Raw genomic sequence first — 12,500 nt, forward strand, 5'->3', positions numbered from 1 at the left:
CGCATGTCATCGGCCGTATCTCTCCGCGCATAAAACGAAGCAATCTCGCTGTCCAGATACGATGAAATCTTGTGTGCAGAACACACCTTGTGACACAATTGTCTAGAGTAGTCCGATAAATCTGACGTTCTGTTGCATTTTTGTTTATTTTATTCCTCCTGTCGTCATGTAGCGCCAGTAGAAAACAATGAAAAAAAGAGAATAATAAATAAAAGCTACATCACGTCAGATTTATCGGACTAGTCGGACGGACGATGGATTTATCAGCCTAGTCGGACGGACTACGGATTTATCGGCCTAGTCGGATGGACGACGGATTTATCGGCCTAGTCGGACGGACGACGGATTTATCGGGCTAGTCGGACGGACGACGGATTTATCGGGCTAGTTGGACGGATGACGGATTTATCGGAATAGTCTAGAGTTTAGACTCTAGAGATCTCGAATCAATCCACTCTGTACGAGTTACTGTATGTGACGTCACGCTGCGATTCGCTGAAGTCCATTTTTTTAGGGGTGGGGCATAGCACGTTGTGAATAGCTCCAGAAATGATCGAAATATTGCTCTAATTATCCCATTTTTGATTAAAAAAAAAGAACATGGGTGATTTCTTCACAAGGAAGGTCAAGTTTATATATATATATATATATATATATATATATATATATATATATATATATATATATATATATATATATATAACAAGTTTATTTTGCATGTCAGGGGACCTTTAAGGCTCTGTCACACCTTGACGATTGAGCCAATGTATGCCTGGCGTATGAAAAATTTGGCTAAAACGCTGGCACACTTCGAATACGTTATGGGTAAGTTTGTATACATTAAGAGCACGCTGGCATACGTCGTAGTACGCTGGCATACGTGGTAGTATGCTGGCATACGTCGTAGTACGCCGAGCTGTTAGACAAATTTTCCATGCTTGAAATTTTTCGACGTATGCCAGCGTATGATTCACACATTCCGCATAACGCTGGCCATAAGTTGTAGGCACGTTACGTGATTGTTGACACACGTTGCTTGTAAGTCACTCATAAGTCGAAACACGTCGCGGTAATGTTTAGCATACCCGAAACTTATTTCTAACCTATGAGTAACGTGTTGTACTCACGTTACGCGATCGTTGACACACGTCGACACACGTTACTTGTAAGTTACTCAGAAGTCGAAACACGTCGAGGTAATGTTTAGCGTTCCCGAAACTTATTTCTAACCTATGAGTAACGTGTTGTACTCACGTTACACGATCGTTGACACACGTTACTTGTAAGTTACTCATAAGTCGAAACATGTCAAGGTAATGTTTAGCGTCAGTGTTCCAGACTCCAGTTTTATTATTTTTTTTTTCTTTGGTATTACGGTGATGTTGACACTTCGATTTCTAGTGCGGTTATAATATAATATAATTAATAGGCTGCCGCTCTAGAATTTAAATCATAACCACACTGGAAATCGAAGTGTCAATATCACCGTCATACCGAAGGAAGGAGGAAGGAAAAAAAAAAAAAAACAGGGAGTCTGGAACACTGACGCTAACCATTACCTCGACGTGTTTCAATTTATGAGTAACGTACAAGTAATGTGTGTCGACGTGTCAACGATCGCGTAACGTGCCTACAACTTATGGCCAGCGTATGCGGAACGTGTGTCATACGCCGAGTACGTCGAGAAATTTTCAACATGCTGAAAATTTCTCGACATACTCGGCGTATGACGACGTATGGCAGCGTACTACGACGTATGCCAGCGTGCTCTTAACGTATACAAAACTTACCAATAACGTATTCGACGTGTGCCAGCTTGGTTCGGCAAATTTTTCATACGTCGGCATATGCTGGCTAAAATGTCAAGGTGTGACAGCGGCTTCACACTTCGATGTCTTGTGCGGTTATGATTTGAATCGTCGAGCCGCAACCTATGAATAGCCTACGCCACGTGATCGTCGGCAATACGCTGCTGCGCTATGCAGAAGTTAGACTATCGTTGGGCATAGGTTGTGAACGCCGACAACACGCTCAGTATTCGTTGGTATAAGTTATCTATATGTGATTGAAACGTTCTGTGTACCTTACTAATATGTTATGCATACGTCTAAACATGTTATTATATGCCCAAAACTTAAAAAAAAAACCATCAACAGTTCAGCGTACGTCAGCGTTTTACATACATTTGGATACCTTGCCATACGCTGGCTAAAATGTCAAGGTGTGACAGCCCCTTTACCAAAATGGAGGTGGATACTTCAAGTTCCACATTCTGAAACTCGCAGATGGAGATAATAACCAACCACATGCACATGCGCGCGCGCGCGCACACACACACACACACACACACACACACACACACACACACACACACACACACACACACACACACACACGAAGGTGGATGCTTGGATATCTGGAAGGACCCCGTTCTACCTTCTGAAACCCGTATATGGAGATAACAACCAACAACCAGCAACACACACATCAGTGCCTAGTGCCGTTGTGGTAATACAGTTTATATACATACACACGCACAAATGTACACTCACATAAAGTACATAAAAACGACAAACACAAAGATTTACCTTTAAATCGAGTTCTTTGAAAGAGGAATTCAAGTGGGAAATTAGTGAAATTCCATTGAAACATAGATCATGCCACAAAACACAAAATGTCGGTCTATACTCTATGGTCTATGCGTTCATAGCTAGAATAAACATGGCGAACAAAAGGTCAGATGGACCTTATTGTCCTTTGTTTTTTATATGTATCAATGTCGAAGTGAGGGGTGGATTATGAAAGGTGATCACACAAAAATGTTAAACAAAGCGATGCCCTGTAAAAATAAAATTGCACATTTTCAGTGGATGAGACACATCCAGAGGCCCCCACCGCATGGCACTGCATGGCCCAACACGAGCGGAAACATACATCTTATCGATATGAGATTGAAAGCAGGGATACTTTTACCGATACAAACAACCAAGCAGCTGGATAGCGCTCGCCAAGTGGCTTAAGCACTCAAGCAAGCAATCCAACAAAATGGTTGATAAGGAATGACTGGCTTGGAAGCAATGAGCATCGCCTCTCCGTCATATTAAGCACACACCTCCCGGAGATGCTGAAATGTCAAATATGTCTGAATTGGACAAATTAATACTTTTTTAGCAGTCGGAAATTCTGCTAAGTTCAATTCTGGAGCTTAAATTTTGTAATTCTGCTTTGTTTAAGAGATTCTCGAGGTTATGACATGTGAAGAAATGAAATAAAGCCACAAACGCTGGTATCTCCAGACCTTTATAAGCATTGCAATGTATTCAGCAATTTGTAGGTATTGATAAAATATATGTGAGGAGTGTGAAAAAATAAATTATCGTGAAGAAATCATTGTGGCCTGTTCCAAGTCGAGGCATGGTTGAGCAGGCCAAAAAACATGCCGGCTTCAGACCCCAGCGAGAAAGCCCAGGATACGCCTTCAGACTCCATAGGGAGTGAGGTGGCCGAGGATGCACCTGATAAAGGATATAATTAAATAAGGCTGTTAATTCTCTTCAAAAGGGGTGTTTTAATTAACCCAAACAACCAATTTTCACTCATGCACATTCTTGGAGTTCCCTTAGTTGGCATGTAAAGTTTCAGGCTGATAGGTTTCATGGTTTTGGAGTTATGGAGCACGCACACGCACACACACACACACGCACGCACACACACACACACATATTTGTATAGAAAGCAAATACAACCCATCGCTTTACTGAAGGGAATAATAAGGGGTGGGGTAAAAAAAGAGAGAGTGAGAGGGGAAGGAGAGAGAGAGAGAGAGGGATAGGGGTGGGAAAGAGAGGGATAGGGGTGGGAAAAAGAGGGATAGGGATGGGAGAGAGAGGGAAGGGTGGGATAGGGGTGAGAGAGGCAGAGGGATGGGAGGGGAGGGGGAAGAGAGGGGAGGGGAGAGAGAGGGGAGGGGGAAGAGAGTGGAGTAGAGAGCACGGAGGGCGAGAGGAAGAGGGGAGGACTCTAGGATATGTGACACCTTGTTTAACGTTCATCCGAGAGACGGCACACGCATTGATGAATCACCCTGCCTGTGAAACACTGGGATGAGAGTTTATAGCTGGTTCAGGATTCAAACCCGGGCGAGACAGCTGAAAGCGAGCGTGCGTACCTCTCGGCTGTACTGCCATGATCTGGCGATTCATTGTTTTCTAAAAACTGAATTGGTCCTAGCAGCAATTTCGATTGCTAAAAATATACAAAAAAAAGTCTCATTTGTCCAATTAGCAGATTCTTTGACAGCTCTTCTTCTCCTCGACCTCCAGAGAGTTGTATGGTGGTGCACAGCACTGCATTAAAAAAATGCAAAAACGGATCTCCTTAACTACAGCCCAATTAGGTCACTGTACTTCCAATAATCAGCAAGGTCGTGGAATCCATCATCGCAGTTGACATAAAATCATTCCTTTTCTCCAACAGCCTCATCTCAGATTATCTATTTGGATTCAGACCTCTACTTGGACATGCTGGACTTGCTCTACTACTCGGACTTGGTCACTCTACTTGGACATGCTGTTTCTATTCTCCAAACAATGGTGGAGGCCTCCATATCAGGCATGAGATCAGGGCCATTTCTCTGGACATATCTCAAGCTTTTGATACAGTCTGACATCCTGCATTTCTCTCCAAACTCTCTGCCTATAACATCCAAGGCCAACTCCACTCTTGGATTACTGACTTCCTCACCTCTCATAATCAACATGTGGCTCTCAACAAAACCCTTTCATCTCCTCTCCCTGTTAAGGCTGGAAAACCACAAGGCAGTGTTCTTGGCCCCATATTATTCCTAATCGTCATTAATGATCTCACTGACTATCTGGAAAATCCTCTTTACCACTTTGCTGATGACCCCACTCTGATGTGCACACTGTTCATGTGATTAAAAAATTATCGCCATATAAAGAAGTGGGAATGGCAATAATTTTTTTTAACTACCTGAACAGTTTGGACATGAATATCCAGTTCACACAAGAACCACACAACAATGATCAGTGAGCCTTTCTTGATTGCAAAGTTCACATGAATGGTGATAGCCGCTTGGATTTTGAGGTGTGCAGGAAACCCACACATACCAACCACGATTTACAGTTCGATTCACACCACCTACTGATCCACAATTATCTGTCATTCACACTCTTTTCCGTCATGCAGATCTGATTCTGATTACACAGGAGGGGAAATTATGTGAGAAGGAGAATAACAGGAGTGCTCTTAGTAAGTGTGGTTACCCCGGATGGTCTTTTTTAAAAGTTGGAAGTAGAAAAAACATCATGTCAAGTGAACAACAACAGCACACAGCTCAAGAAAATATGACACGAGTAACCATTCTGTATGTGGCTGGGCTATCTGAGAAAGTGAGATCATTCTCCAAGTTTTGCATCATATGAACCCAAAATAATTCTTAGCAGCAAGTTAGTTCATGTTCAGGACTAGATCCAGAAGAATAGGAAACGCAACTTGGTGTGTGGCATCAGATGTGGAAACCCATCATGCACTGAGACCTACATTGGAGAAACTCAGCAAACCCTTAAGGCCCGTATGAACCAACATCATTGTTCAGCTTATGAAGAGGTTTTGAACTCGGCTATGTATACATACTTGAACCTGCATGGTCACAGCTTTGATAAAAGCCAAGTGGTCATCTTTGAGAAACAAAGTGGTTTACTCAAGGTGGAAAGGAATCCATTTGAGAAAGATTTGAATCAACACCTCTCAACAAAAAATGGCGATTTGCGATTTCATCTGTCACGAACATGGAACAAAGCTATACCATCTCTTCCACGCCGTCTACAATCGTCATGTGATGCCCAGAATGGTCTACACACCAACTCACCTTACCAATGGCCAAGATCACGTGGTGATGCTCAAGCTTCTTCTTCACTTTAACATCTGCAATGACCAAGGCGAGTGGATTTTTGCCGAAACATCAGCTTTACCGACTAGGAAGTCCAGCATTTTAAATTATAAACTTTTACTATATTACGTACTCATTCGTACTGTACTCTGCCGTAAATAGAAAACACAAGACTTAGCTCGGAGATAATGCTGCTTTGGATGTCGAAACATTGATGGATGTCCATTCATAACAATTCAGATTGGCTTCGGGGCATGACACGTACAAAGAAGTTGTCAGGTATGACAGATGCGGGACAGAACAATTGTCCGTGCACAACTTGACAAAGTTCTAAAATCGTCATTGACTCCATTGCATTTTTTCAAAAGTTTTTTTTCTGCCCTGAAGGCGAGATCTTCTAAATTCTCTAAACTATTATAGAGGTGCTTCCGGTGTCAAAGGGAGGTAACTGATCAAAAATAAATAAATTATGAGGGTCATCGGTAACCAAACTGGACGAAAACAGACGATTTATTTTGCCTAATCATAGCGGTACATTATTACTCATTGCACTGGTTAGCTCCAAATTATCTCAATAAAATTAATGAAACAGGCAGGCCCTCAATAAATAACAAGGTGAGACAACACTTAGAGACCTGCATGAGGATGGGCTGTGCAGCTAAGTTCTTCAGAGGCACGAGCAGAGAGTCATTATTGCACAGAGTTAGTGCTGTTTGTGCATGTAACTGCAGCTCTAAAAACAAGAGCTCCCTGGGGGTTGTTACAGAAGGCCATGCACAATTATCCTGCAGCATGGCACGACAGAGATCTATGAACTTCGGGTCCTTCTGTTGCTCCTGTTCACCAAGGATGTCAGCAATGGCAGCCTGCAGGACCAACACAAGGTACACAAGAACACTTATATAGTGTTGTGGAAACAATACACGTACGAGAGTTACAAACAAGTATTTATAACGAGGTGGTAAATATATTAATGCAACAAGAAATGACCACAAAAAATCAAAAGGAGAAGCAAATAAGTTGAACAATGAAGTTCTATTTTGTATGTCATCCTTTTACTTTTCATAAAGCATGATGTCATATTTTCATGACGTCATACAGTTTTGTAATACATAACGATGAAATAATATTCTGAATGCCATTCCAAACTTAAACTGATCCACTGGCATGCTTTACTGTAGATATCATATATTGAGCATGATACGGTTATCCTCCGATTTTCATTGTTGCTGAACAATTGGCACTTGGATTCATACGTAAAAAAGCAACCAACTCGAGCTTTTATCATCGCATTGTTTGCAACCTGATACTCATGGAAGTAAAATTTAAAAATATTTTGTTGAATATGCTAATAAGTTTGGTATTTAACAGTTTACAATGAATCTAAGTGTTCTCAACACTCCTGTTCAAGGCTATTTGCAGCTTTAGTACACACTGTCATAGCTGTGGTAGTGTTGTTCAAGACAGCATTTCAACACTGGTTGAAGCCTGTTAGTTAGGATGACTAGATCATGGATTGAATGAAAATCCTTAGTTAGACAATACATATTCACCTTGTCTCCATCAGAGGGCTCTGCAATGTGCCTGTGGCGTGCCAATGCTACCTCCCGAGCCAGAGCTAGGACCAGGCAATGTTTTTGCGGTGAATGTCTGTCATCTTGGCATTCCTGAACGGAAAACATTTCATTCGATAACACAACAAGCATAAAACCAGAATGGCACTCGGTAGAGCGCATGCCTCTGCCAGGCTGAATAGTTTACATTTTATATCCCACTAATATGCTGGATCTGCATCCGGACCATTCATCCTTGTCACACAACAAAATCGAATCTATTTCTTCTTCTGAGCTACCAAACTCATCCACCAACTTTTGTCTTAATCCATCCACAACCTTTTGAAATATTATGCTATATATCATTTTTGCCCTCATTTCTCAATGGGAGAGAATCACTTGAAAAAAAACTCTCATGTCTGGATCCAGATCATCACCAAAATGAATCAATTAGTCATTGTCACACAACAAACCTCGACACCAAGTTTTGTCCAAACCTGTCCATAACTTTTTGAGATATCGTACTAAATCTAGTTTTTGGGCCTGCCACCCAATGGTGAAGAATCACTTTAAAATTCTAGTATCCCGATATGGATCCGGATCTTCACCAAAATCGAATCAATTCCTCCTTTTCACACAAACAACCTCTCCACCAAATTTAATCTGAAACCGTCCACAACTTTTTGATGTATCCTGCCCACAGACAGACAGGGGTGAAAACATAACCTCCATCAATCTTCGGTGGTAGAGGTAATAAATCAGCATTCAAGCACATCCAATGCCATTTCTTAACAGTTACAGCTTTGGATGTTTGGGGGTGGTAATCAGAGATGGTATATCCTGTGCAGCCAAAGTTATAAAGGGCTAGGAACGTTAGCCTAACCATGAAGAAGTTAACATACATGTCTTTAATGACACTTATTCACAATGATGCATCTGTATCTTCCGAGCTGCTGTTGTAGTATGGACACGCATTGGCATTGGACCTTCTGCCTTGAGAACCAAAGGTAGCAACCCAATCCTCAAGTCCAACAGCTACGAATATGTCATTGCACTGTCTGGAAAACACATCTTGGTAGTAATCCCTGCATATCACTTGAGTTATCTTGCCAAAGCCATAGATATACTATCTGTTTGTCATTGTCTATCTCTGTGCTAGTTAGGTTAATAATTTGGAACTTGGCCAAGGGGGCAGACCCACAGTGGTCCATCATACGATCTTTAACGTACATCAGCTAATGATAGCAGATGGGACACTCAGCTTAACATCCCTCTGACAATACATTCATTGGTGCAACACCCTGCCTGTGAAACACTACAGTATAACAGCTTATCATTTTGTGGGGAATCAAACCGAGGAGCATCAGCTTAAAGGTAAGTATACTGGCTATGAGCTCTCCTGCCAACCCAAACCTAACATGTAAGAACCTCACATAGTGGTTCTTAACCTTTTTACCACCATGACCCCTCAAGTAGTTGGTCCTTTCCTCCACACCCCCACCCTCCTCACATCTTCAACCAAATGATTAAAAATCCCTAAAAAAATTAAAAGGAAAAACTGAAAAAATGCGTGTTTTTAGTCTTTTTATTGAATAAAGAATTCTGTATAAGCAACACTCATATACACAGCATATTTAATGAGATACTTGACATTGCTTCTTAGCTACCAGATATTGAATGCATGGTCGAATGCCAGAGAGAGCACAACGCAAGTCCACTTCAACATTCAGCTTGTTTCTGTACTTGGCCTTCACAGCAACAAGCATGGAAAAGGCAGCTTCACAAAGATACGTTGATCCAAACATTGTCAGAATCCGAAGAGCTTGATGTGAGATCAAAGGATAAACAGGAAGGTACGTGACCCAGAATGTCTCCAGATCCAGTTTTTTGAAGTCTTCTTCAGCCGAGGAGTTGAACTTTAACTCAAGAAACTCCTCTTGCACTTCGTCTGAAATATCAGCGCCTTCACATAATCACATTGAAATGGGTTCCTTATGAATTTCCAGGCTTCGCGCTTCTCATCTATATCCGAAAAGTATCTGATGAATTCTGCTTTCAATTCAGTAAGATGAGTAATTATTTGTTTCTTTAACTCAGAATCAAGGTAATTGTGAATGAGAACAGAATTCAAGTTAGCAAAACTGACTGTATTTCCATCCTGAATTCGACATTTTCAGAGGTCAAGTTTGGCCATGAAGGCTCGAATGACGTCATGGTGCATGATTATGTTGATGTTTTTCCCTTGGAGTTTGAGGTTGATAGCATTCAGCACTTCAAAGATGTCCACCAGGTAAGGTAGAGATAGTAAAAATCCTTCAGACTGGAACTTGTCATGGAGATCTGCTTTCTGCTGCGAATCTAGAAATGTTGCCACTTCTTGTCGTAGTTCATAAAGCCATCCAAGCATGTTTCCCTTCGAAAGCCATCATAGGTTTGTGTGGAAACGCAAGGCTTGATGTTCAAAAACCATATCCACACACAGCTGTTTGAAGAGACACTGTTTAAGGCTCCAGCTTTGATGGAGTTGACTACCTTGAGAGCCAGGTTCATAACGTCCCTCATTTCATCAGGAAGAGTTCTGGATGCTAAAGCTTCACAATGAAGGATGCAGTGCGTACCTACAGCAGATAGACTTTTTTCTTTCACTCTTGTTATGAAACCAGATTGCAAACCAAGCATGGCCGGAGCTCCATCAGTACACACCCCCTATCGGCGAGTCCCACGAAAGTTTATTTTCCTGGAAAAAGTTTCATACCATTTGAAAAATATCTGTTGCTGTTGTATAACTTTCCATGGGATGGCAGAAGAGCATTTCCTCTTTTACACTATTGCATGACATGAAACGAGCATACATCAGTAGCTGAGCTGCTGACCACAAACACAGCTTTCATCCGCAACCTGATGGAGTACTGCTCTCCCCTCTGGGCTGGTGCACCTGCCTCCCACCTTTCTCGGATTCACGCTGTGGAAACCAAGGCATTTTGGATCATTGGCATCTCCTGCAATGAGGCTGAGTTTTTGGGCCTTTCACTCTCTCACCGCAGGCTGGTCAGTGGTCTTTCTGTCTTCTACAGTCTCCTCTCCAGCCCCGCCCCCCCCCCCGCTCTCTCTGTGATTTGTCCCCACCACATTTCCGCAGGGCGCTCAAGGTCCGCCAGCAACCCCCTTCTGGTAAAACTACCAAAATCACGAATCACTGCTCACCTCCACTCTTTCATTCCTCTTTTTTCCTGCCTTTGGAATAAACTCCCTCACATTCAATCTCATTCTTCCCTCCAGGCCTTCAAAACAGCTGTTCACCACCACCGATCATCCCCCATCCAAATCCTCGATCTTTTCTACCCCCGATAATCCACCCAAGCCCAACTCCCTCAAATTCCCTGCTTTCCTTCCTGAAAGTCCCTGTAATGTCCATCTTGTATTCCCCATGTTCCCCGCCCCATCCCTCTCCCTTCCACATATCTCCTAATGTCTCTGTTCCCCACTGTTTTGTCCTTCCCACTCCCGCCCCTCTTGTTTCATGCCCCCCCTTGCTATGCGTTGTGTGTTAGCTCTCACACGAGCCTCGACAAGGTATACAAAAAAAAATGACATTTAAAAATTTACTTTAATACAGAAAATGGTAAGCTTAGTCGCGAATAGAAAACGAAAATTATTGAAGGTAATACTTTTTTTTTCAATGCTCATCACGATATGCAAACACTTGTTAAGAGAATTCCAAAAATATAGAATTGGAGAAATTCCTACGGGCTCACGCCCCCTCTAGAAATTACCCCCCCCCCCCCCAAGTAAAGAGCCAATGACCTAACATGTTACCTTACATGTAATTTTCAGAAGAAAAATTATTCTTGAATCACCAACCTTCTATTTTCTCAGATGTAACTGTCATGGTAGTCAACTGATTTGGTGAAAATGAGCAATTTTGAACAATGTGCTCTGAAGTATAGAAACCTTGACCAAAGAACATCCATGTGTGTACATCATTGTGAGCCAATGTCCCTTCATATTCCAAAGTAAAGAAATGGAAATGGATTGTTTAAGATGACCACTGTTGAGGATAAAAATCCAGCATCGTCAACCCAGACACCATTTTCAATCAAAATCTTCGATTCACCAAGGTGTCTGTTCAAGGAGTACATGTAGTGGTGAATGTCAAATAAAAAGAAGCCGCAAGAACAGAGGTTTCACAGTCCCTTTTGGAACGATTAAAGGATGCTCGTCTGGAGTACAGAATTGAGATAGTTTCTAAGGACTCAAACTGAAACGTACGTGTACTCCACATTGACCCAGAAATCAAACGTGATTATATTGAGTGGAAACACATCAAATTTCATGGATCAACAGAGAACATCAGGATCAGCTTTTCTGGAATGCTGAATATTTAACTGGTGGACCTGCAGGAACATTATTACATCAATGGAGAATCCACCTCTGCTTTTTCCATGCTGCCCTAACTCAAGTTTTCTGAGGGCACACAAGGTCTGCCAGGAACCGCTTCTGACTCACTGCTCCAGAATCACTGCTCAACTCCACTCACGCGTTCTTCTTTATTTCCACCTGTTGAACCAACTTTCTCAGTCTCTTCAATATCATTCTTTCCTCCAGGTCTTAAAGACAGCTGTTCAAAACCATTTCAGGTTGTCCCCCATCTACAAGCATGATCTTTTCTACCTTTATTAACACTTCCCAAGCCTTCTTCTTTCTGGTTTTTCCACACTTCCCCTGGTTTCCCTCTGCAACCTCACCCATCCCCTTCATTTTTATTATATTTAATTTTTTTTTGTTCCATTTCTACTTTTACAGTTTTTCCTTCCTTCCTCTGTGATTAAGAGTTTGTGGCTCTCTCCATCTTGTTCACTCCGTGTCCTACCCTTGCTTTCATTCATCCTTTATATTTTAATTCTGTGTTCAATGAAGCACCTTACAGACAAACAAGGAGGTCAAAATAAGCAAATGAGTTCTCCAATTCAAGTTCTGCATACATTTGTCATCTATACTAATAAAGGCAGTGTGTGTGTGTGTGTGTGTGTGTGTGT

At 41.9% G+C, this 12,500-nt stretch overlaps 1 protein-coding gene across 3 annotated transcripts in view; it reads right to left on the reverse strand.

The window, feature by feature from the left end:
• The window catches only part of RNF213 (ring finger protein 213), a 645,256-nt gene that overhangs the window by 88,627 nt on the left and 544,129 nt on the right, over window positions 1-12,500 (reverse strand). For all 3 annotated transcript variants that reach the window (XR_015056656.1, XM_085875806.1, XM_085875807.1), the window contains 2 exons: window positions 7,465-7,578; window positions 6,547-6,777 (listed from right to left, as the gene is read on the reverse strand). Coding sequence is in view for 2 of the 3 variants with exons in the window: in XM_085875806.1 (XP_085731932.1) it covers window positions 6,547-6,777; window positions 7,465-7,578 (345 nt within the window). In the remaining variant the exon portion in view is untranslated. The remainder of the gene's footprint in view (window positions 1-6,546; window positions 6,778-7,464; window positions 7,579-12,500) is intronic.

This window comes from Eptatretus burgeri, chromosome 3, assembly GCF_056783735.1.
Source record: "Eptatretus burgeri isolate ZD-2024b chromosome 3, Ebu_testis_v1, whole genome shotgun sequence".
In the NCBI taxonomy this organism is placed as follows: domain Eukaryota; kingdom Metazoa; phylum Chordata; class Myxini; order Myxiniformes; family Myxinidae; genus Eptatretus; species Eptatretus burgeri.